Here is a 27,145-nt window from a genome sequence, read left to right as displayed (position 1 = left end):
AAAGGACAAGATTGAAACCGTTCTCCCAAGAAATTTGTTCAAGTCAATTTTCTTCGTTTTATTCTTTCTTTATTTGTTCAAACACTCGCAGATAAAAATAGCCAACGCGTTTCGTCCGAAACCGGACTTCTTCAGGGCTACATTTAAAAAGATACAAAAATATTGAAATATTGACTTGAACAAATTTCTTGGGAGAACGGTTTCAATCTTGTCCTTTTTCACAATACGAATGTAGATTGAACATTGATACTGTGTTTATTATATAACTTTTTTGGTGTGCGAGGTCAATTTATGAAATTACACCGGGGTTTAAGAAGCCCCAACCCTGAGCCACTCTTGCACCGAAGCTCACCCCTCTACACTCATCGAGTGCTGCGTGGGGCCCTTCTGCTACTTTTGGCTCAACGCATTGGCTCGGTCACTTGCCAGCCAGCTAGTGGCCCCTGTGCCAACGAAAACTTGAAATCGACCTGCGAATCTGGTTGCTCCAGATCTGCACCAGCTCCCCTGAAAAGGAGCCCCCACTCTGACCCTCCTGGTTCGAGTGAGAAGCAATCTCCCGGTTCCGCGTGGATTGCTTTTGCCAAGTGTTGTTTGCTCCAATCCTGAAGCCGACAGCGCCGACGGCGAGAGCCTGCGTGGGACAGATCGTGACCTGCTCCTGGACGTCGTAGATGCCCCAGAGCCCACGTGACAGCGGAGAGAAGCTCCTCGACAACGACCTGATTGCGCCCGACATTGCCTGGTTCCGTCCTGGTTCCACCCTGGTCACTGCTGAGTGACCCAGACTCTGTCCCCTCTGCTTTCAGGTACTTTTCGACTCGAGTCCACCCTTGGACTCCACCGGATACTTCTCTTTCACCCCGCCTGCAGCCCTTTCAGCTTCAAGCACCAAGAGCCTGCGTGACGAAACCCGACTCAACTTCGACCCTGTGCACCCGCTTCCTGTGGGTGAGGTAACTTTGCTCCGCCGGTGTTCCCACACTGGTACACATCTCTAGGGTCTGTGTCTTAAGTTTTGTTCCTCTAGGTTCAGCGGAAGTGTCCTTAAACTTTAACTTTGCAACTTTTACGCACCATTGGTTAACATTGGTGCATGCGTGCGCTTTCCGCACTGCTCCCGAATCCCGTGGGCCTCTCCCAACTTCAGCACTGCTTGTCCCGACTGCTCCCAGCGATTCCCTAGGCCCTAGGCCTAACCACTGTTCGATTGGTATCTCTTATACCACTTGTTTAGTATATGGTTTGAGTGGCCACCCGCCCTCATCCATAATTGTGCAACTTTGTATGTTTAAACTGTGCTTTTGATTTAACGCATGTGCCCCTTTATTCATAAAGAATACTGGGGATTGTTTTAGTAATAAATACATATATTTTTATAATATATACTTGTGTGGTGTCCTTTCATTTGATATTACAGGATTGTATGTGGTAAAACAGCTCGCTTAACACGACCTCTTAAGTTAAGCCTTTAGGCTGCTTAGTCCATGCTACCCCTAGGATAGCTTGTCTAACAAGGTTGACTTACAACCTGACACCATAAGGGATTGTTTGGTCTGATAATAGGTGGTTCCAGAATTGGAAACATCACCTATCAGGCCAACTTCTCACAGCGTCCTTTCGCCGGCCGTCACCACCTCCGTGATGGCAGCAACCCCCCTGCGTCCAAGTAGAAAGCCCCGGGTACGTCGCCCTCGTCGGAGCTCCAGGGCGGCCAAACTCCACACCAAGCCGCCGGGCAGTCCCAAAGCACACCCAGGGCGTGCGACGACTATTTCCTCACCCACCAGAGCTCTCTCATTAACAGCAGCAGCAGTAGCAGTAGTGTACACGGGTGAAGCCTTCTCAGCAACTACAGCAGCGGTGCCTGCAGGTAGACACGCCCCCTTACCCATCGAGCGTTTTTACAGTGAAGACGGGTGAAAAGGAGACGAAAAAAACACCGATTTTGTTTTAGTTGCCGCTCACCAGGGTCCAGGATCTCAGCTCAAATAGCATATTTGGCTGAAAACCGCATCGAAAACCGACCTAATTTCGGAGATATTAGCGAAAACGGGAGTTCTCAAGCAGAGTGCCGCAGCGGCTCAAGCGGCCGCCGCCATGTTTTCCCAATCTTAAAGGATAAAGGTTTCTTGTAAGTTAAACCAGCTGCTATCTAAAGTTTGTGAGACCTTTAGTGTAGATAGCTTTCTTACTGCAGCAGTTAGATTAAGGAGGAAAACAATGAAAAGGTAACTGATTTTTATGAATTAGCTTGAATCAATTACCTTAAAATATGTTTTAAATAAAATGGATCTGAGATTTTTTGTAATTAATTGCTTTTGATATGTACTTAATGTTTGACATTTTTACTGTGAATTATTGTTTTAATAATTCAAATTTATGTATAGTATGGTTTTATGGTTTTTACATTAACCGAATAAAGTATTTTCTGTCTGACTGACAGTAGAAGTGTTGTGTTTACTGTAGTGGAGTACTTACTGCACCAAAATCCACATGTCCTGGTAAATAGCAGACCTTTAATTCTTGTCAAATATTGACAAAGTGTGCAACATTTGTCACTCCTGGTAATTATCGGGTGCAATAAACATCCTACCACTTATAGTTATGATCCCTGTACAAACAGGCATTTGTAATTCAACAGGTCAGTCATAATCAGGCCCCCCAATGCATGTAAGCATATAGGATGTGTTGAAACTAGAAAGGTGGTCAATGTTGTCCTCTGATCACTTCTATTCAGTTGCTCTTACTGAAATACCAATGGAAGTACTCTGAAGATATATATATTTCTATCTGTACAGATCAGCTATGGATCCACACTCTCCACTCTGAGTGACAAGCTCCAGTTCCCGTCTTTCCTCCGTACTGTGCCTGGCAACACTTTTCAGAACGTTGCCCTAGCACGGCTGATTGCACATTTTGGTTGGACATGGATGGGAATGGTCATTTCTGATGATGATGTTGGGGTGCAGGGCTCACAGGACTTAAAAAGGGGCATTGAAGGGCATGGGGGATGTGTGGCATTTATTGAGAAGATACATCTTAGTTACCCCCCAGAAAAAATACTCAGGGTTGTTGAAATGATCAGAGGATATCCTGTGAAGGTGGTCATCGTCCACAGCCCTGAAGCTCACACCAAGGCCTTCATGGAGACACTGTCAGCACAGAAAGTGACAGACAAAGTTTGGATCTTCTCTGCATCCTTCACCATGACTCCAGGACTTTTCACTAAGGAGACATGGAAACTATTCAACGGGACCATAGGACTGTCACCCCATGCTGCGGACATGCCAGACTTCGTACAATCTCTTTACAAATTGCACCCCTATAAGTCACCCAATGATATAATGATGCCAGTCTTTTGGGAGAAGGTTTTTAATTGCAGGATAGCTGATTCCCGAGGGATAGAAATCATTGGTACTGAAGGGAAGACAGCAGGCCTGGTGCTTTGCCCGGAAAATTTAACTTTGCATGATATAGATACTTCATTTTTTGAGCTCTATGATCTCAGTTACACCTATCACACTTACCTGGCAGTGTATGCGTTTGCCAATGCATTGGATTCCCTGGCATCATGCCCACCTGACCATGGGCCTTTTCTGAATGGAACATGTGCCAACATCAACAATATAAAACCATGGCAGGTAACCATTGTACATCTTGTATTGTATATACAGTATGTCGCACACATCATGGGCTCCATGACTTGATGACCTGAATTGTTTCATGCGTTGTTGCATAAACTAAGACTTTGGTGTCGTTCTACAAGGTTTGCTTTCCCACCCATGGGGGACATAAATGGGCTTCATTCAATGCACCAACAATGAATGTGGAACACAGATTTTTGGAGCTCCGTAGAACCCCACCCAATACATTTATTAACTATAAATATTGCTTTTGGGTTGCTAATAATCCCTGTAACAGGATCAGGGGCACTGTGGTAACAGAAACAAACCTATTGTGTAATTCCCAGTGTCTCACACACACACACATTACTAAAAACTAAAACTAAAAAGACTAGACATTTTTACCTAAAGCATTTATTTCAACAAGACAAACCTGTTTCCCAGCACATCTGAAATAACTAAATAGGATATCATAAAAACAGCAAGAAGGCATGTTGTAAGCAGCGAGAATAAAATGAACATTTCTAACATGGTATAAATGTCATCTAAAAAACCTGACACCCTAAAACCTATTTCTATGTGCTCCGCTAAGAGTTATTGGAGCAACTTGCAGTCTAGAGTTTCTTAGGGAGAAACAACACATTGCATAACTTGTTGACAGGAAGGGCTGTTGTTATCAGTGGAGGTGTGAAGGCAGTGTTCCCTGCGAATGGCAAACATGCATTGTAGTTACAACTATTACCCCAAAGGCAGCTAACACTGCTGCAATGGAGGTAAACATCTCAAGACAGGCTGCAGAGTCTTATAAGTACATGGGCTTCTATTTATTTTAAATTACTTTGCACTACACGACATAGGCTGACATTACAGTGCCTGGATACTGTCTTCATAACATGAAAGAGAGCACGCTGGTATGCTGACTTTCAAATCATTCAAGGGTCAGTCAAGGAAAGAGTTGATAAAGTAATTAAATACATGCCATATTACCTCAGCTCAGTTACAACGACAACAGAGTGTGTTTATGAAAACCAGCAAACGGGATCTTGGTACATATTTACAAAATGCCTTCCAGCTTTTCATGCATCTTGATGTGTTCAGTGCAAATCTATGACAAAATATCGACTACAAAAATATCGAGGTACAAAAACATCGCAACAAAAATATCGAGGACATTAATATCGGGATCCTATCTCTAACAAGGTAAGTACAAAAATATCGAAAAAAATATATCGATGGTAAAAAATATAGTTTTTTTAAAAAATATCGTTTTTTAATTTAAATAAAATGTAATATTAGCAAAATAATACTTATAAATATAATAAACATAGTTAAAAATATATTATAATATTTAAAATTAATAAATAATGTAATAAAAACTAATAATAATACAAATATAATACATAGTATATACTTAATTAATATTAACTCTAAAATAATTATTTTAATAAGTTATAAATAAATGAAAATATAATAAATTACAAATAAATTTATATACATAAAATAATAATATAAATTACAATTAATACAAATGTAAAACTAATTAAAAAATTAATTACATTTTGGATAGCGTACAGGTAAAAATTACTATTCCCACTCCAGAGAGCGCAACAGTAGGGAAAGGGTTGGATAGCGTAGGGGTAATAAGTACTATTCCAACTCCAGAGAGCGCAACAGTAGGGAAAGTGTTGGATAGCGTAGGGGTAAAAATTACTATTCCTACTCCAAAGAGCGCAACAGTAGGGAAAGGGTTGGATAGCGTAGGGGTAAAAAATAATATTACCACTCCAGAGAGTGCAACAGTAGGGAAAGGGTTGGATAGAGCAGGGTAATAATTACTATTCCAACTCCAGAGAGCGCAACAGTAGGGAAAGTGTTGGATAGCGTAGGAGTAACAATTACTATTCCCACTCCAGAGAGCGCAACAGTAGGGAAAGTGTTGGATAGCGTAGGGGTAAAAATTACTATTCCAACTCCAAAGAGCGCAACAGTAGGGAAAGGCTTGGATAGCGTAGGGGTAAAAATTAATATTCCCACTCCAGAGAGTGCAACAGTAGGGAAAGTGTTGGATAGCGTAGGGGTAAAAATTACTATTCCCACTCCAGAGAGTGCAACAGTAGGGAAAGGGTTGGATAGCGTAGGGATAAAAATGACTATTCCCATCCAGAGAGCGCAACAGTAGGGAAAGGGTTGGATAGCGTAGGGGTAATAATTACTATTCCAACTCCAGAGAGCGCAACAGTAGGGAAAGTGTTGGATAGCGTAGGGGTAAAAATTACTATTCCCACTCCAGAGAGGGCAACAGTAGGGAAAGTGTTGGATAGCGTAGGGGTAAAAATTACTATTCCCACTCCAGAGAGTGCAACAGTAGGGAAAGGGTTGGATAGCGTAGGGGTAATAATTACTATTCCAACTCCAGAGAGTGAAACAGTAGAGAACATATTTATCAATTAATCAATTAATTACAATTATTTACCAATTAATTAAAAATAATTACCAATTAATAAATATTAATTTATAATTCCTACTAATTAATAATTAATTTAACATAATTAAATTACTTCCCGCCCTATTCCCCTGTAAACCCACAACTCGCTACAGAACATATTTATCAATTAATCAATTAATTAAAATTAATTACCAATTAATTAAAAATAATTACCAATTAATAAATATTAGTTTACAATTCCTACTAATTATTAATTAATTTAACATAATTAAATTACTTCCCACCCTATTCCCCTATAAACCCACAACCCGCTACAGAACATATTTATCAATTAATCAATTAATTAAAATTAATTACCAATTATTTAAAAATAATTACCAATTAATAAATATTAATTTACAATTCCTACCAATTAATAATTAATTTAAAATAATTAAATTACTTCCCACCCTATTCCCCTATAAACCCACAACCCGCTACAGTACTAAAATACAAAATGTAATTAAATTACATAAAAATAAATTGAAAACATAATAAATACATCATAATATACACAAAAATAATTTAAAAATCGATATTAGTAACATCGAAATTATTTACATCGATATTACTGACATCGATATTTAAAACTTCGATATTACTAATATCGATATTAAATTTATCGATATTACTTTCCTTCTATATTTTGTCCCATCGATATTTAAACTTCGATATAATTGTATATCGATATTTAAATATCGATATTTTGTCTGCATACCGTTCAGTGCTTAAATGCACACGCTTTTCATCTGAAACTACTCTAGGGGCATATTTACTAAGATTTTATGCGTGTTTTCAATACTAACATGACATAAATCTAAGCAAAATCTTGTTTTGCCAATTTACTTTCCAGCATAAAACCTGTTTTACCCTAGCAACTCACTTGAATGTAACGCAAACCAGTGCATGGCTCTGCTTTGCATTACTTAAAGCCAAGGGGGTGTTCCATGGGTGTGCAAGGGCGTTCCCATGCAGCCACCCTAGATTTTTTACCTAACCCGAATTAATGAAAAAAGTAGACAAGTTTTAAGGCAAAAACTGCACCCATTTGAAATAGGAGATATCAAGGAGAAATGCTTTAATTTCTCCTTTCTCTTCTGACTTTGCATGTTTGCTGCACTGTACAGCACCCATACAAAGTGTGAAAAGGTTTACATTTAGTCTAAGTATGGTGTTTTGTATTGGTAAGGTATCCTTCCTGTACAAGACGTATGCTAGACTCACAGAGACACCCTTGCTATGGTGCAGAGGTGTGTGAATGGCCCACGCTGCACATTTCTGCATCGGCGTTAGTGAGAGGGGAGGAGAGTGCCATATTTCTGTAAATAAGGAGTTCTCCTGCTCTCTCCTCCTCACGCAGTGCAGCTGTTGCAGCTGCTGTACTCTGCTGCTAGATGTCTCTCCTACTTTGTATTCTGTGTCCCAACTCTCCTTTCTCTTTCTCCATCCCCACTCTATATCCACCCTGCAACAATGGGGCCCCTAACAAATGATCAGCCCTGGAAATCGGATTGGACAGTGCATACTAGATGCACATGAAATGAAATTGGGATTTATAACGCGCACTAATACCACATACGCTCAGGTAGCCACAGTCTTTAGCAAAGCCCACTGTTTTCTGTGTTAAAGTGGGTTTACTAAACTCTCCAGACAAACACACATCCCTCCAACACATGGAGCCTGTGGGGGGAGGGACGACAGCATTCTAGACATAGCTAGGCCCCTAACTGCAGAGAGTACACAGAGAGGCCTATAAAGAAATATGAGAAGACTACGGTCTTCAACTGGTTGTTACTCCTTTTTTTAAACAGAGACACCATAATAGGAAGCCCTGTTAAGGTATCCCCAATTAATTGATTAAATATATCAAATCTTAACTGAAAAAAGTTTTAAGTTAACATGTTTATTTTAATTTAGCTATATTAGATTGTGTTTCTATGTTTAATTTAACAAAATTATTATATTGTTTTTACAGGCAATGGGATATATTGGAGAATGAGAGGGTAGTTGTTTTGATATTATTAAAATATGATTAGTGAACTAGCAACATATGTAACATGTAGCAAGTTGTTAACTAACATAATTTACTTTTTATGTTTAAAGGGATCTTACTTATTTTGAAAATGGTTTATTTAATAATTAGAAAATATTTAATTCTGATATATTTGTAAACATATTTTGATGATATATACTCAACACCCTTACCTGAGAGTGGGCAGTGTCACGCTGATAGCACACATCCATTATGTACTTTCACACCCCTACTTGACAATGGGCAGTGTCACGGTGATACCTCACACCTACTATATACTCCAACACCACTACCTGACAATGGGCAGTGTCACGGTGATACCTCACACCTACTATATACTCCAACACCACTACCTGACAATGGGCAGTGTCACGGTGATACCTCACACCTACTATATACTCCAACACCACTACCTGACAATGGGCAGTGTCACGGTGATACCTCACACCTACTATATACTCCAACACCACTACCTGACAATGGGCAGCGTCACAGTGATATCAAACACCCATTATACACTCCAAAACCCCTACTTGACAATGGGCAGTGTCACGGTGATACCTCACACCTACTATATACTCCAACACCACTACCTGACAATGGGCAGTGTCACTGTGATAGCACACACCCATAATATACTCCAACACCACTACCTGACAATGGGCAGCGTCACAGTGATATCAAACACCCATTATACACTCCAAAACCCCTACATGACAATGGGCAGTGTCACAGTAGAACTACAGACTCATTATATACTCCAAAACCCTTGGATGCTTGGATGCTTGATTCCGGTCCAGGAAAGACATGGCTTGGCAGTTCGGGCTGGACTGTGCCCATGAGGCACAGGGTCAAGGCTGATTTTCATATGGCCATGTCTGACCTGGGGTGGTGTGGAGTACAAAAAAACGATGGATTTAGGCCCAGATCTCTGTACTGGGGTGAATGTATGACATTGTTCTGCATTCTGTCCATCAATTGTTGTTTTTGCATTAATGGTTAGAGCGGCAGACCCTGATGCAGAGGTCTAGCCCGGGACCAGGGTTCAATGCCCCGCCTTTGCGGGTCTTGGGCTCAAAACTTTCCACGGACCTGATAATTCTCGCCTCGGTGCCTATTCCAATCATGGAGTCCCACTCTGCAACTCTGGGCAATAGCTTGCTTAATCTCCACAACGGCCCCCACAACGCTAAGGATGCCTGGCCTCCACCTTGAGGGTGCCCAGAAGTGGACACCTCACAGGGAAAGCTAGGATGGGTTCCACAGCGGTATTCATACAAGCGCCTTGAGACCCTTGCGGGTCAGTAGTGCGCTATACAAGTATCAATTTACATTACCTGACAATTGGCAGAGCCATGGTGATACCACACATCCCGTATATACTTAAACACCCCGACCGTACAATGGGTAGTGTCACAGTGATACCACTGCCCCCATCATATACTTAACACCCCTACCTGACAATGGGAAGTGTCACAGTGACACCACACACCCATTATATACTCCAACACCACTACCTGACAATAGGCAGTGTCACTGTGATACCACACACCCATAACATACTCCAACACCTGACAATGGAAAGTGTCACAGTGACACCACACACCCATTATATACTCCAACACCCCTACCTGACAGTGGGCAGTGTCACAATGATACCGCACACCCATTATGTATTCCAACACATCTACCTGGCAATGGGCAGTGTCATGGTGAGGCCACGCACCCATTATACATTTTAACTGCAGGCAGGCAATCTAGAATAGTTCACCCCACTACTCCTGAAGCTACCCAGCTGCCTTCAGCCACCCTAGCTCCCCCTAGTTCCACCAGCTCCCCCAGGTCCCCTAACTCCCCCTTACCCCCCAGCTTCACCCAGCTTGTTTTGAGCTTTAGAACTATCAGTTCCAACAATATATCCAACTTATTCTGAAACTGGATCTTCATCTGCATTTGTCTCAACCAGAAAGCCATTAAAAGTCTTAAATACGAGGATATTAGCAATATTTCACAAACTGAGGTGGTGACTGCCTTCGAGAGAGCACCACACTTAAAGGTACTATTCGCTGGCCATTATACAAGACTTTTGGCCAGATGTACGACTTTTTGTATTGGTTGTTAATGAGAAATTGGTCAGTTTGTGACAACTATATACGTCTGTGCAATGTGCAAACCTTATTTTGTGAGTCGGTAACTTATTCCCGACTTGCAAAATAGGGTTTGAGACTCGCTATTAGGAACGGGCATGCCAAGGGTGTTCCTTCCTAAAAGTGAGTCGTACTTCTATGTAAGAATGTTTTGCGACTGTAATCACTGTTGCAAAACACTCACAGTTTACCACTTATTTCAAGCAGGTGGTAAGCCACTCCAAAACGGAAAGAGGTTCCCTGGGGAAATATTTTTTAAGAGCAGGCAGTGGTCCCACGGAAAACTGCCTACTCTTAAGAAATGAAACAGAAACATTACTTTTTTTTAAACTGCTATTTTTAAAAAGCCATCACAGACATGGTGATCTGCTGACCCCAGCAGGACACCATCCCTGTGAGTGCTGGCCGTTCTCAATGGGGTCTGAGACACTGTTGTACATTCCATTTTGCGAGTGGCAAAACATTGCAATTCCGAATCGCAAACTGGAAGGGTCGTACATCTGGCCGTTAATTACTAAAGATCATTGCATTTGACGACTTATCTAAAGTGAAATGCAGGCAAACAGGTTTTAAAAAAATATATATATGAAACTCAACATAGTGAAATAACAGAAGAGGTTAATTAATTTCTTTCTTTTTCAAAATGGAAAATAAAGTTACATAGTATTAACTAAAAAACAGTCAAAAGGTCCATTTTACATTTCACATGTCACACCTACTGCGAGCTCTGGTGTTGCAGCAACAAAGCTTGAATCCTGGAACCTCTGGTTCTGCTTTCACCATCACAAGAATGGACTTACAGCTCCCGGCAGGGAAGATGTATTTTGCTAAAATCCTATGTCTGCCTCAAGATGAACTACTTGACATGCTGCCACTTGAGAGCCCGCTAGCCTGCATGCATGTGGGTGTGTGAGGTGGTTGAGCCTATGGCAGCACCTCTGTGTAGATTGGTACCTGATGGTGTCAATAGGAGCCTGTGTGTGTGTGTGTATTGTCTGTGTGAAAGTGTGCCAATATGTGTGTTGCCTGTGTGCATTGTTGCCTGTATATGTTTGTCCACAGCTGGCCGCTTGTTTGTTTGTTTGTCTTTGTGTTACAGGATGCCCGCTGTTGTCCAGCTTGTCGCCATGTATCTCTCAATGTTGCTAGCCTTTGTGCATACACCATATAAAGGGAAAATCTATTAACTTTGTTAGAGTTTGTCACACACGGATGGCTAACTTTACTCTTGTCTGGCACCATTTATAACTCGGAGGTCCTATTATTTGCAATTTGTGAACAATGGTCAATATTAAGATTAGTTTCCCTTGAGTCAGGGGGTGGGACCACCACCCTAGAGCCCTCCAAACGCATACCCCCTTCATTGATTACTTATAGCCCTTGGTCTGAAAACTCCCCTTCGGTCAATATGAAAAACCCACCCACCCATGCCCGGCAATCTTTGCACAGCTAGAAAGATGAAACCAGCAAAGGTAGCAAACCTTGGTTCTCAGACTCACTCACAATTCTCACAATATATTGTTGCTCTAGCTATGAAACATGCAGGCCCTCATTTACTATATTTTGTGATAGACAGCTGTATTTTATATTGGTAATATTGCTGTTGTGTGTTTTCTCGAAGTGTCGGGCAACCGGATAGGTTCTATCTTTGTTAGTGATGGTCCTGAGATGTTGCAATATACGTTTCTGCACAGGTAGCATGGTACTACATACATATACGTTTGAGCATTGGCATTTCAGCATATAAACTACAAAACCACCCTTGCATGTAATTCTCCCTTTCACCTTAAGTCTTTTGTTGAACGGTGTAGCAATCTGGGTTAGATTCTCTCCATATTGGCAGGCTTTGCAGCGGGTGTATTTAATTCAGACTTCCTTGCTTGTCAAACATGTCTGTTGTGGTATAGTTGTTTTAAACTCACTGCTTGCGAGCTGGTCTTGTATCAATCTTGCTCTTGCAAAACAGATTTGAGGGTGACTAGGTATATCCTGTCCTATTGCTGAGTGATTTTTGATTTTATGCCAATACTCCAAACAATGCCATACTTGTGTTATTATTCTGTCTTTTATGCTTGCAGACGGAAATGAATTGTATAAATAATCATAAAATCCAATATGGCACTTATCGCGAACAAGGGAGTGCTGAGCCCTTGTGTGGAGTGGAATCTGGGGGCTCAGTGGACTAATGCATCCACTGCAGAGGTCTTTGTTCAACCTCATGGTCATAAGTTCACATCCTGGCATGTCCACTCAGCCTTTCATCCTTCTGGGGTCGATAAAATAAATTCTATTGAGTTGGGTAACAATACACACCTGTTATTTAAAACTAAGAGTCCCTTGTGGGTGAACGTGCACTTTATAAATACACGTTATGTCATGCCGCACAGCGTACTGCGCAGACAAGTGGATCTGCAGGAGTTATCTGTGCCAGGTGGTTGAAGGTTTGACACCCAGTAAATCTGCTGACCCTAGCAGATCCAGAAAGCACAAGATGCTGCACTATGCTTCATATTGAAGTCTGTCAAAACCAAAATGTCACCCAGGACCAGAGAATTCTGCAAACACAGGGGCCATATTATCAAGAACGGCGATAACATTAGAACATTAGAACCTGGGCTTCTATGGGAATTCACAAGGGCATATTATCAAGTCCCTTGTGCCGCTTTAGCCGCAGTTTCCTACCGCTAAAGCAGCAATAATGTTATCGCCGTTCTTGATAATATGGCCCACAGTCAGTTTCCAACATGTTTCATGTTTTTGGTCCTTTGCCTGGCTTCTCCAGGTCGTCCTGGCGCCAACTTATTGGGCCCTGTTCATAAAAGTAAACTTACACTTTTGTGTAAGTTTACTGCTTTTCGGTATTCCCAAAGGTATAAACTTAGAACAAAAGTCTAATTTTATTAGTAGTAAATTACCTTTGTGAATACCAAAAACTAGTCAAGTTAGACATTTGATCTAAGTTAGACTTTGTGAATACCGAAAAGTAGTAAACTTGCACAAAAGTGTAAGTTTAACTTTGTGAATCAGGCACAATAAGAGGTGGAATCAAAAGGCAGACAGCCCTCCACATCCTTCTAATCAAATCCCCTCAGCCGTTTCAGGGCCCCATAAAACAAAATACAATACCTGAGGATGCAGACATTTCTAGGAGCTCACAGATGAGATAGCTGCACCGAGAAACACTTTATGTCCTATTTTTAGAGGCTCCTGCTGTGACTTTCACGTGAAATCTGTTTTTACCGCTTGCCTGTCCTTCCCTCTCCAGGTCCTCCACTATGTGAAAAAGAATCGGTTCCGGGTAAACGGTGAAGAGATATTTTTCGACAAGAACGGTGACGCGCCAGGGGCCTATGACATCCTCAACGCACAGATATTCCAGGCTGATGACATCCGGCTGGTGAAAGTGGGTCAGTTTGACCCCCGAGCCCCTGCAGGCAATGACATCATCATCAACATGAGCGCCATCTTGTGGGGACACGGCTCTAACCAGGTAAGGCATCGGTATCTGTGCAAAGCAGTAACATTCAGGTGATATATTGAGATTTGCTGCTGAAATGCAGTTTTGTATACACATACCTATCTTCTCTTCCTCCTCTGGACTTACTTCAATGTGGTGGTATAGACAAGACAAGGTCTTTGATCAGACGTACATCATTCTGTTGAAAAACATCTTGAGGAAACCCTTTCTCTGAGAAACATTCTTTACAGGCCCAGGCGAGATTTATCAAACCTCACAAGGGCACCTTGCAAGGCCCTGAAAGCCTTGATGAAAGTAGAGTAACACAATGCAATGCTAATCGCTGCGTTGCGTTACTCTGCCCCAGGGAGGCGTTCCATGGGCGGAGCATGGGTGTTCCAATGCATAGACTTATGGGAATGTATGACGGTACAACGCGTGCTTTTACAACGCGTACCGTTACGACGCAGGTTTTACAATGCAAGTCGTCATTGGGGGGCGCTGGATAGGGAATAGTTTAATTAACTATTCCAACTCTAGTCCCCGTGGATAGTAGGGAAGGTGTTGGATAGTAAATTAAACTATTACCTATCCTAGAGCGCCCTCCAACGAAAGTCGTTGTAATGACTTTCGTTGTTGAACCTGCGTCGTAACGGTACCTCGTTGTAAAAGTTCAGTTGTAAAGGACGTTCCCTGACTTATAGATATTGGTGCATTCCCAGATTTACCTTTAGTGGTAGACCTGGGAATGCGCCAAAATGCTACGCCTCTCCTCGTTTTTTTACTCTATCTATGTGTGCTGCACATATAGAATTAGGAAACTGCCTCTCAGGATTGTTTTTGTGCAGGAAGGTGTTCCTTCCTGCACAAAAACAATTCTCCTGCAACGCAGGCAGACTTGCACCATGGTGGAAGTGTGCCTGCATTGGCCCCAGGCAGCTAAATGTGCGCCAGCACCAGGAAAGGACAGGAATGAGTAGCATAAGGGTAAATACAGCAGCATATGCCGGCCCTTCCCCACAGGGCAGCAAGGTGGATTGCTGCGATGCACTGTGTGAAATATTGATTTATCTGCCCCACAGTTCCTCAATTTTTTAAGAGAATCTAATTTAGAAATGGTTGAATTCAGCCTACTGAATTTCTTTCATGTAGAAAATATTTCTATAACTCTGCTTTTCCCCAACATCTCTCAGTTACTTGGTTCTCTGTTACCAGGGTAGACCCCCCCACACACTTCCATCGATCCAGTAATCATGTTTGTATTCTCTGAAACCCTATTCTAATGTTATCTATTCTCTTCTTGGTCCACAGCCATCTCCCCCACCCAGTTCCCCCTTCATTTCTCCTTTCCTTTCTCCTTCCTTCTTCCTGCCTCTCCAAGCAAGGCTCACAATACCCCCGTTAGTGTGTATCTTATGCTGAAAATGTTCTGCGGGTCAGACAGTGTTGTGCATATTGTTTCAGCACCCCCAGTGGCCTGGTCTGTGTTCTTCAAATATGCAGGTAGAAACAAGGACATATGAGAGTTATTGCAAAAGTCTCCTGCCTCCTGTGTGAACCTCTTCTCTATAGTGTCCAACAGAAGGTGAAGAAACTCCCTGCTTGACCACACCTGCTTGCCGTAGCCCCAATTACACTTACTCATGATGGATTACTTACCTTCTAAGTTGGAGTAAATTTCCAACTTTGTTAATATTTAAAGCATATTCCAGGAGTATTTGTGAGGTTTTGGGAGTGCCCCAGATTCCTACTTTTACACTTGACATCTCCACACACAGATCTGTACACAAACACATTTCCTGCCAGGCATGTCCATTGTGCGCCTACAAACATCTTTCCATGAGCAAAGCTGGTGATGGCTCACAACATCTTTGAAAAACAAAATATCAAATTTAGCCATCAAAATACATCAGGTCTTCTCAAATTCGTCCTCCTTGGAGTTCAAACGCATACGCATATTGCATGCTGGTCTGGTGGCTTAGTTGACCAGTGAGCCCACTGTCGGGGACAGTGCTCGACCACATGGTCACAGTTTTGAATCAGAGTGGGTCCACTCAGCCTTTCATCCTTCTGAGGTTGATCAAATAAGTACAACTGAGTTGGGTAATAATAAACATCTGTTATTCTGGCCAATATACCCTCCTGGGTGAACATCTACTTTACAACATACACATGTTAAGTGGTAATTGGAATGCATTGTGTTCCAAAATAAGCAAAAGACAAATGGATAGTGAAGCGAAGAAAGGATGGGAGTGGACGGAGGAAGTCCTGCACCAGGTGGAATGGAGAGATGAGATCACACCTCCATGAACGTGTCCAGCAACAGTGAAACCTAAAGTCTGTGAAAATCTTCTGAATAGGCCTCATGTTTGAGCACTAAATTCCTACAGTGGAAGAAACTTCTCTGAGGTGGCCAATCTGCTTGGGCTTCTTATGCATACATAAGGTGATCTGTCACATGTGAATAACCCAAATATCCCTGTGTTGGTCATTGGAAGTTCACAAATGACAAATATCCCTATCTCTTCTGCAAGGTTCTGTATGGATTGTTTCTGGGGAAGGGAAGTTGCAAGAGTCTGTTTGTTGGTTGTTGTTCCAAAACTAAACCAAAGTCTTGTTAGAGGTCCAGCAAAGACCCCCTCCACGGCCCGCAGTGTGCAGCGGTATCAATGCTGAATACTTTGCTATTTGTCTGCATCTCTGTTTAGTTCCAAAGTCTCTGCTTTTCCAACACAATGAAATTCCTCATTCAGGTGTCTCTTTGGAACATTGAATAATAATGATGTAGGTGTAATCCCTGATCTCACCCGTGAAACCATGAATGGCGAATTGAACCTGACTCAGGACTAGACTGAAGGATTAAGTTGCTCAGTGAAACTGACACCTTCTCGTTTCACCGGATGGGAGAAAGCAAATAAAGCAGAATAATTCTGGTGGGAGATCGGATTACAATAATCATTTCCAATCAAGGACCTTCTCATGATGTTCTGTCACTGCTCTACACCACAACTAACATAAAGAATGAGTAATAATGTCAGAACAACGTCACATCATCATTGATCACGTGATCCACTATAAACACCGTCGTGCAGACCGCCAGGGCGACAGGTAAGTCCAGAGGTCAGGGGTTGCATGCAGAGGAGGTGAGCTGCACAGGTAACAGAGAATATATGGACCCAGATAAGGCTACTGATCTTTCTGTGACAACTTTCTGCCTCCCCTGTTTGCCTTCCCTCTGTGTCTCTGTTCATACCGGTTGTATGATAGATCCACAAATGCCTTTCCCCTTCATGCTTTATAACGTGGGCTTTAATTCAAATGTATTGTTACCATACGTTCCTTTAGCTCACAAGTTATTACAACAATGTACCTTAGGGAAGCGCTGGACTTTCGAATAGTATAATTTACTACTCCAACTCCAGTCTGTGTAACAGTAAAGAAGGTGTGGGACTTTAAATCCAGCACCAGTCCAACAAAACATTCCCCAAAGCAAGTTGATGTAACGACATGCGTGCTAAAGGAATGTGTGGTAACCACATGGTTGATGCAGTGCCCGCATAGTAAAAGTACTACGTGGTTTAGACTATGTAGTAAAGGGTGTTTCCCCAGATTGTCTGAGACCATTTCCACTGATGCTGTCTTGGTTCCTGCTTCACCTTTCACTATGTCTTTGATCAATGCATTCTCTGCCCTTCCTACAGTTTCACTCTCTGTGGTCTTTACTTTCAATTCCATGTCAATCGTGCCTTTGGGTCTCACACTCATCGGCCTTCACTACCATTCCACCAGATCCAACTCTCATCTGTAACCTTAATTTTAAAGCTTTAAATTTCTCCGGCAGATCCCCCGCTCTGTCTGCAGTGAGAGTTGTCCCCCTGGGTACAGAAAGGCTGCCAGAGAGGGAGAGCCTGTGTGCTGCTTCGACTGTGTCCCCTGCTCCCAGGGAGAAATCAGTAATGATACTGGTAAGTGCTATGAGTCAGTTGTCCAGGAACTAGGGAACTCAAAGATGACGAGTCAATTTCTGTTAAAAGTGTTGTCTCTGATCAGACATTGGGTTATTCATTGGGGAGGCTGTGAGTCCTACCTGAAATCTTATCAGGTAAAACACACAGGGGCATATTCACAAGCCCATACCACCACCACAATGTCACTTTCAGTGAATTTGTGGTGGCGATAGGGGCCGCGTCTTATTCACAAGGCAGCATTAAGCCACTTAAGCTGTGTTTAGCGTAAAAGGGGCGTGCAGTGGGTGTTGTGGTGGGCGTTCCACCGCAACACTCATTGATATTTACGCTGCCCCCATTCACAAGGCCAGCGTAAATAGGAGCTAACACCAAACTTAAGACCAGGAAAACCTAGGTCTTAAGTTGGCAATAAAAGGAGAAATGCTTTATTTCTCCTCGTGTTTGCATGTTCCATGTGTGCTGCCTTGCGCAGCATACATGGAAAATGCAAAATGCAATGGTTTGTTTATGTACAGGAATGTGTCCTTTCCTGTACATAGACCAAACTTTTTTTTAAAAATGCTATTTCGTAACTTACATGTATACTGCATGAAGCAGCACACATGTAAGTTACAAACTGGCATTTTAGGTTTCTTTATGAGCAGGAAGGGACACCTTCTTGTACATACACAAACCTCCCTGCTTGCAGGCTCCCCTGCACTTTGGTGCAAGGGGGCCTGCGTTGGCGCTACGTTGTGAAACTTAGCGCCATCGCGGGGGGAAAAGCAAGGCTGCACCATGTCCTTGTGAATATGGTGCAGCCTTGCTTTTCCGAAGTGGCAGAGAAAGGTGTGAAGCCAAAAAGGCTAACGCCTCTCTTGGCAACTTACTTGTGAATATCCCCTACAGTTTCAAAAATGTTATTCTATCCTTAACCCTAGGTGCTATGGCCAAGAGAAGCCATCTTTAACTTAGGATAATGTATCAAGTATTTAACAGTGACAAAACAGTCAAAAAGTCAATACACAACACCAGAGAATTCCCACAACTATTTCTAAAAATGAAAAAAGTAATCAGAAAAATGACACTTAATGACTAAAATGTAATGGGGGGGGATATGGCTTTAAAATTTACTGGAAAAAATATCCATAAAAATTAAAGCATCTACCGGAAACCACTGCAGCTGTTGACCAGGACCTAGGTGTAATACCAGGCTGACCACGAAGATTTGCAGGTCAGATACACCAAGCAGGCTCTCAAGTTCAACCTTTTATCTTCTGATTTAGTCTTTTGTGTAGATGCTGAAATATGCCAACAGGGCTAGCTTAAAAGATGTATCCAAAGGTGTCCCTTCAAATCCAGGGAAGCACTGGGAAAAATCCCGCTGAAGCCATTTGTTTTGTAGGGAAATGCTCAGGGAGGAAAAATGTACCTTTCGTGGCCGATGAAGTCACCTCATTGGGTGGATACTGTTTGCACCTTGACCCGGTCAAAACTTCAACCTTTGGACTTAGAGGCTGATTTAGAGTTAGGCAGGAGGGTCCTTCCTTGCAATGTTGATGGTGTACCCTCTCCACCACACTCTCAGTCTGCATGTCCAGTTTACAGGTGAGCATACCACCAGGTTTATGCCAAAGAAATTTACTCCATAGGCATAAAGCTTCCTCTAATGAGGGAGTAGGGGCATTCAGAAGGAAGCTATTCAACCGTCCATCGTATTTGGGAGATATATATATGTATATATATGTACACATATATGAGATCGCCATATATTCTAACAGTGAGGTAGAGTGAAAAACTGAAACATGATTCCCACACCATCCTAAAAAGATCCAGTGTTATAGGGGTCATTAGTTTTTTTTTTCAAAAGAAAACTCCTGCTTTGAGAGTTTGTTTTGGAAAATAAAAACTTTGGAAAGTTTGACGGCCGTCCATCATGTTTAATGGAGCCACCCTTCAAACGTTTCCTACATTGACAGGAACCACAGTTACAGTAGTTCCTGTCAATTTATAAAGATGTATGTAGGGCTGGCAGAGATATTGGTGGGTAGAGTAAAGGCAGGGTGGTAGATGTTATGTCCTCCGTCACACTAGCTGCCTTTACTCCATTCGTATCAGAAACTTTTTCAGAGGGCCACGTGGCAAGCAGGAATTACTGGGCCCAACGTGGTGGTTGAGGCTTTTACTTCTGATGTGCCGGGGCCAGTCTACAATGGACTCTGAGCAACTGGGACAAGTACCCCTTCAACACTTTACTCTCAGTGGTAGCGCGGGTTGGACAGACCAATGCTTCTCAGGGAGGAGGTAGATGTAAGGTGAGTATAGACTCATCCAGCAAACCCAATAAAGGATTCTCCAGTCAAATACTTGCTTTTATGTAACTAATACAAAGTAAAGTACAACACACCACAAATAAATACATAGGGCCTTCTTGAGTTGGCCCACTACCTAAATCATCATCTGTAATCTGCTTTATTTGCATGTGTTTTGCCTGCTCAATGAAAGTGGTAGAGAGAAGCTGGAGTGAAATCATTCAGTGGGACAAGGACCGGACTGCGCTGCTACGGATATTGTAGTGCAACATAGCACAAGACTAGCTGCTGGATCACCATTCAGCATGGCTTTGATCTTGCCTTCACCAAGGCTCATCCAGTAAGTTTCACTACCTCAAGTGTCTCTAGATGAGGCGCTAGATTTACCAACATGATCCCTCGTGTTCTTCTCTGTCTTGGAGATGAAGACAGTCAAGGCGTTTAGTGCTTGAATCAAGCTGCAAAGTAACAGGTGGTGTTGAGGATGAAAGAGGGGGATTGGTGGCTGAACAAAGGCCACCTAGCGTGTGTATGTTCATTATACAAAAGAAAGATGCCACCAGTGGCTGGTGTCACTGACCTAGTCAACAAGTCATTGGTTGATTGTCAGAATATTAAGTTAAAAAATATCAACCTACAAAAATAATACCTGCAGGCTACTGATTACCTCTAAGTCGTCAAGGAAAATATATACGGGGATGAATGAATGTACCATTTTGAACTCTGCTTCCACGTACGTATATCATCAAGGTACATAGATGTGAATTTAATAGTTCAACTATATTTACCATTATATATGTTTTTAGGATATTTTACCGTGCAACATTCACCATTGCCTGTTTTACACTGGTGTTTATTGAGTAATGAGTTTTATTTTAATCTACTTTTTGTTTTCTTTGTTAAATGCCCTCTGCTTCCTCTCTCTCTGTGTAGGGCTAGAGCAGCAAGTTGAGCCTTGTGGCAGATGGGGGCGTGATGCGACCCTCATGTATTAGGCAGCGTACCTACCTTCTGTGATGCTCTGTATTTTGTATATATTTACAGTAGAACCCCCCGCCCCACACCCCAGGTAATCCATTTTCCCTTCCTTGTTGGAAACGTTCCCTATACATAACGCCCACTGGAAACCTTTTGCAGCTGCACTGCCCAAGCATTACACCATCTGCTTTTGCTGCACTATTTTTGAGGTGGTGCTGTGCAAGCAGTGAAATGTCCCGAAGCGACTGGTACAAGACAGGAAGGTTGCATACCATATATACTTCACACAACAATGTCGTTGTAGTCAAGATTTTGGAGTTGATTGTTTTATAAGTTAATATTAAAACTTTGAATTTCTGGTGATACTGTGATCTTTTAGCATTTTAGGGATGAGTTTGCTGAGCAAGTGACTTTTGCCCTGAGGCGGAAAGGTACTGCTGGTTATGTTATGTTATGTTATGGTATTCGTTTTGTAAAGCGCACAGCTGCCCCAGCAAAGGGGCGTCCTGGCGCTGCCACATGAAGAAACGATAACAATGTAGGCCAGCCTAAGAGGAACTGATAGGTAAAGACTAGGGTGAAGGGAACAAGAAGGTCTTAATAGCCTTTCTGAAGGACGAAGGACAATCGATAGCGCGGATATGTACCGGAAGGGAATTCCACTGCTGCAGGGACGAATGGCACATATAGAAATGTTTTACTCAAGTTGGCCATGTGTGCTTGTAAAGGACAGAGGTGATTTAACAAACCAGACCCAGTTAACAATTACACACAGTTTGTTGTTTAAGGTATGTCATTACTAAGTCACAAATATTTTTTTTTGCTAGACACAACTGACTGTACAAAGTGTCCTGATGACCAGTGGTCCAATGAAAGACGCGATGGCTGCATCCCTAAAGTGTTTGAGTTCCTATCTTACGAAGAGCCCCTGGGTTTAACACTCAGCACCTCAGCAACGTTATGTACATTGTTAGCTGTTTCAGTTCTTTGTATCTTCATCAAGTATCGAGAGACTCCCATTGTCAAAGCCAATAACCGTGAGCTCAGCTATATTCTTCTCCTAGCCCTTATGTTTTGCTTCCTCTGCTCCTTCATCTTCATCGGCCGTCCCAGGAAGATCACCTGTATGCTTCGACAGATCATCTTCGGGATTGTGTTTTCTATCAGTGTCTCTTCTGTTCTAGCCAAAACTATCATTGTTGTCATTGCCTTTAAAGCAACTAATCCCAACAGCCCAGCCAGAAAGTGGCTGGGATCAAAGACACCAAACTCTATAGTTTTCTCTTGTTCTTTACTACAAGTTCTTATCTGCGTGGTTTGGTTGGTGAGATCCTCTCCATTTCCAGAACAAAATTTGAAGTCTTACAATGAAAAGATCATTTTTCAATGTAATGAAGGTGATAATATGTTTTTCTACTGCATGCTGGGATACATGGGCCTCCTGGCCTTGGTCAGCTTTATTGTGGCCTTTCTCTCAAGGAATCTGCCTGGAAGCTTCAACGAGGCCAAGCTGATCACCTTCAGTATGCTGGTGTTTGTCAGTGTGTGGATCTCTTTCATCCCAGCATACTTGAGCACACAAGGGAAGTACATGGTGGCCGTGGAGGTGTTTGCCATCCTGTGCTCTAGTGCTGGACTGCTGGGGTGTATATTCTTTCCAAAGTGTTATATTATTCTGGTGAGACCTGAAAGAAACACCCGGGACTATCTTGTAGGAAAATCTAAGTCTGTTGGCAAGAAATAATCAAAAATTACAAAATCAAGAAATTTTCTATTTTATGCTGTGGTTTTTGATACCATACTGATTAAATATCATCCTTCATCACTTAGTGCCACAATAACTCCTTCACGTTTACTAAGAGACAATATCTTGCACTCTAGACATGGTGTTAGTAGGTTACATGGCTAAAATAGGCAACAACACAAATATAATGTGCAGTTTTCTATAGGTAATATGGATAGAAATATTGTATGTAGCAAACTATCTGACTCGTAAGTGGAAATGTATGATGCCATGAATTATGACACTTTCTAACACCTTATAACTTTCTTCGCCATGTTCTGTACAACTGGAAAACCAAATGCAGTAATTTGTTTATAAAAAATGATTGTGTTTTGAATTCTGGGTGTTTCTTCATTGGATGCAAAGTTCAATTACGTTACTCGTAACACTTAGGAGCGTCATTATAATGTCGGGCAGAAAGCCTCTGACCTAGTGGTCACAGGCTTTCTGCCCGACATGGTAGGTTTAAAGTGTAACTGCTGTGTTAAGATGAGGGTGGTCGAAGTAAAAAATGAGGGGGGTATTCCAACATGGTTCCGAAAGGCTCAAGTAGCCCATTAGTGCGTCAGGCAGATCACGTAATCTCTTATTGACGATGACTCTGCCGTCGAGATTATGATGTCAGTTTCCCACAGCCATTTCATGTAGGTTTTCCAATATGGAGAGGCTGTCAGAAAGCAACATTGGGGGCCTTGTAGAGCCCACGTCCCCCCTGCCCCTTTGCTGTCAGAATCGCTGACCTGAGGTCGAGCAGTTCCTTTCCACAACAGTGTCCAGAAGTAGGGTCCTTAGTATTGTTTTCTATTCCAATGTAAAAGTTATATATTTTTCCTTGTTTAAAAAGTAACATAAAAGCTTTCTCTTATGACTAATATTTTGGCAGCCACCGCACTAATGGCAGTAATGTTATGGCCATCATGTCTGACTTATCCCACTCCCTACAGTGGTATATTCTACGTTTGTGCTTCCCTATGTGGATGAAAATGTAATAATATTAAAACCAGCGACATTTACACCATCATAATAATCCCCTAAAAGAGGATTTGCTAAAAAGTATGCCACACCTAATCGATTCTATAATATCATAAATATATAGCGTTCTACAAAGCAGGAGCTGAATTCACATTTGTTGGATGAATGAGTAATTGCAGGAAATGTTGTGATTTCAAACTCTCTTTCATCAACAGGCAGGTAAATACATTAGTCAGAAGGTATCCTAAGAGCACTAGGCTATTCTGTTTTAGTTTTAAAACTCTTATAACTGATAAAACCAAATGAAAGGAAACTAGCCCTCATCAGTGTAAACAGATAAACATTGATACAAAGCTGCACAAACACAAACTAAAATGGAATTCAAAGAAAGGAAAGTGTGAGAGAACAAGTTATTTTTATTTCTTGCTGAAGGGGCCAACACAATGTAACTTTTGGAAGAATGTAGTTCTTTCACTGATTGGTACAGTGGCGGGGCCATAAGAATCTTGGTCATTTGTACTATCACATTTACACTCAGACAAGAATGGTAAAACATTTGCTTCCCTTTTCCAACAAGTCAGTATTGATAGAAGGTCACCTGCCAAACACCCCAGGGTTTAAACATCCAATGCAAGGTGCAGGGGCAGGACCCTGTGAAAGACTGCTGTCACCATTCACATGGAATAATGCGAAAGCATGACAGAAGACTTTCAACATACTAACACATTCAGAGATGCAAGGTGTCCCAGTATTATCTTTGATACATTCAGCGAATCCTGACGTTTTGCCAAAATGCATGCTCGGGTTTTTGAGCCCATAGTTACAATGTTAACAGCAACATTTCAAGACCAGAATGCAAAGTGTCTGTTGGAAGGCCAAGGCTGATTTAAAGAGAGGCATTTGCCATGGGGACACTTGACAGCTATGACTGTCCAGACAACAACAGCACCACTTTAGTGTAGTCAGGCAAAGAGTGCAGAAAAGCAGTGGTGAGCATGCTTAAAGCATTTAGTTTCATGCCCATTGGAATGCAGGGCTACAAACTAATTTGGTGCAATTCAATATTTTAAATGGTACACAAGGTACTATGCTGTTGACTAGTTTCACCCCACTTACAATGTTGTAATATGCAGTAAAGAGTAAGAGAATGCCCCCAACTGTGTCAAGAAATTTGTTTATCAAAACATTTGATTATAGTATTATATCAGTCGTTCTTTATTAGTCCTGTAAACCAGTGAGAGTACTGATAGCATTAGTGTGAAAGGCATTGAGAAGTGAGAGTGAGCATGAGATGCGAGTGTCAGTAGGAGTGCAAAATGCAGTCTTTCTATGCTGGAAAACAGTTTAGCACAAGTCCATTAGAAACACTGCCAAAGAAAGACGGTAAACAGCCTTACACTTACTTTAAATTAAATATGTGCTTTATATGTGCTTTATAAAATTCACTGCAAAAAACAACATGTTTTATAAACACTGGGAAAATACTGTGTTTGTCTACTTTGGGGGTTGGCACCTAAATAAACACTGATAAGCACTGATTTCAAGAGGTTTGGAACACACTGATAAAACACCCCTGAAATCCCAAAAACCTAAACACCGAAAACAGGACCACCTATACCTATAAACCTTGTATTTAATATGTTGAAATTATGGGTGATTTTCAAACCTTCTTGACCAGGATTACAGATTTCCTTTCTAGAATTCCTCTCACTCCTAACAATCATGTAGGAAAGCAGAGATTCTGAATCATTACATCAGCTGCCAATCACAGGATGTACCTATTGAAAGGACGTTGCTAAGAAGTGCTTTGAGAATGTGCATGGCACGCCATGAATGCGCAGCGATGAAATAAAAGTACACCAGGTTATATTGAGTCAATTCAAGTTTGCTGAATGTGGGGAATCCATTAAAAAGTGTGGTACCTGACCTTATTCAGAGATAGGAGAACCACTGGATTTCTGATGGCGGAGCCTCACCTATCTTACCTGTTGGAAAGCTCTGACCTTACGACTCATTAGAGCTAGGCGACCATCACTTGATTTTACTGGGTCGCCAAGTGAGTTATGGCAATTTCAAAGCACAAAATATAATTAAAGGCCCCATACACGGTGCTAAAACTCCTTAGCCATCAGGTTTGTTTTCGTTTCCAAAAAACAACTCCCACTTTGGAAGTTAGTTTTAAAAAAATTAAAAATGTTACTAAGCAACAAAACAAACCACTTTGTGCAAGGTAAAGTTCTCTTCAACATAGAAGGGGGACTGGTAGGGCTTGTTAACGGGGTCCAGCACACGTGCCCAGTCAATCTGTTCCAAGAAGAGTCTGCTGTTCCCCTAAGGTAGAGAAAAAAAAGTGTGCAGAAGCTGAAGGGGGGGAATCCTCCCTTTCAGAACTAGAGTCCTCACACACCCAGCATGCTAGGTGTCATGCTTCATCATATGGACTTGTTCCTCATCGGGTCGGTGCTGCGATACCCAATAGGCACCCATAAAGGGGCTCTTTGGCGGAGATCTTTTGTTCCTTGCCGTATGATGCTGTATGTGTGAGGGCCCTAAAAGACAGTGTAGATGTGACTTTAGTGGGTGATGTTTAAAAAAGGTTAGATAATCCAAATAAAGTCTTTATTGGGGTGGTTATCTGCCTTATTGAAAGAAAAGCAGTGTGGCCGCTTGCTGGTATGTGGTACAGTGAAGCTAAGCTCAACTCTTATGATGTGGTCGACATGTTTCATGCATGGCGGTCAATACTGATCCATTAAATTTCATCAGGACCTAAGTGCCAAAAAAACTATCTACACGTAATGGTGGGTGGAGAAGTTCCTACCTACCACTTTTGGTGTCCGTGGGCAAGATGTCTCGGCAATCCTAGTTGTAGCCTAAAGGGGGGGATGACAAGAAAGCAAAAGCAAAGTTACTACATACACATGTCTAGAAGACAAATCATATCATCCTAACAGCCTCAAAAAGATTCTTGTCCATCTAGAATGTGCACAGGGGTCGCGTGATGCACCCCTAACTATTGAAACATAGAGTGATTTAAAAGAATGATTTCAAAGATTAACTGGATTAAAATAACAGCTAGAAGAGAGACATGTGGTAAAAGTATGAGATCAATCACTAGGGGAGAGAGTCAGTAGTGACGCTCACTCCATTCAGTCTTTTCAGCTCTAGACACCCAAGTGTTGGTGTCCTGTAGAGTTAGAAGTAAGGCGAATAAACAACAAGATAACCATCTTCAATGTACCAACCCCATATTGGAGCACGGTCCAACTTGGTGTCCCAAAGAGGGGGAGAGAGAGTATGGGTCCAGCTAGTCACGCCTCCCCCACCACAGATATCGTGTGACCCGGCCAGCCATAGTGGTGCAATGGTGGTCCGTTGTGATGCCCGCTGGCACACTACCAGACCG

General features: G+C 42.0%; 1 protein-coding gene across 1 annotated transcript in view; it reads left to right on the top strand.

Annotated features, from left to right (window-relative positions):
* The window catches only part of LOC144774115 (vomeronasal type-2 receptor 26-like), a 103,205-nt gene extending 80,192 nt beyond the window's left edge, over positions 1-23,013 (top strand). Inside the window, exons 5-8 of the mRNA XM_078659140.1 lie at positions 2,802-3,644; positions 13,556-13,780; positions 17,589-17,712; positions 21,812-23,013. Of these exons, the coding sequence (XP_078515266.1) occupies positions 2,802-3,644; positions 13,556-13,780; positions 17,589-17,712; positions 21,812-22,728 (2,109 nt within the window). The 3' untranslated portion in view covers positions 22,729-23,013. The remainder of the gene's footprint in view (positions 1-2,801; positions 3,645-13,555; positions 13,781-17,588; positions 17,713-21,811) is intronic.
* The last annotated feature ends 4,132 nt before the right edge of the window (positions 23,014-27,145 follow it).

Source organism: Lissotriton helveticus, chromosome 8 (assembly GCF_964261635.1).
Source record: "Lissotriton helveticus chromosome 8, aLisHel1.1, whole genome shotgun sequence".
In the NCBI taxonomy this organism is placed as follows: domain Eukaryota; kingdom Metazoa; phylum Chordata; class Amphibia; order Caudata; family Salamandridae; genus Lissotriton; species Lissotriton helveticus.
This window is presented reverse-complemented; position numbering and strand designations above follow the sequence as displayed.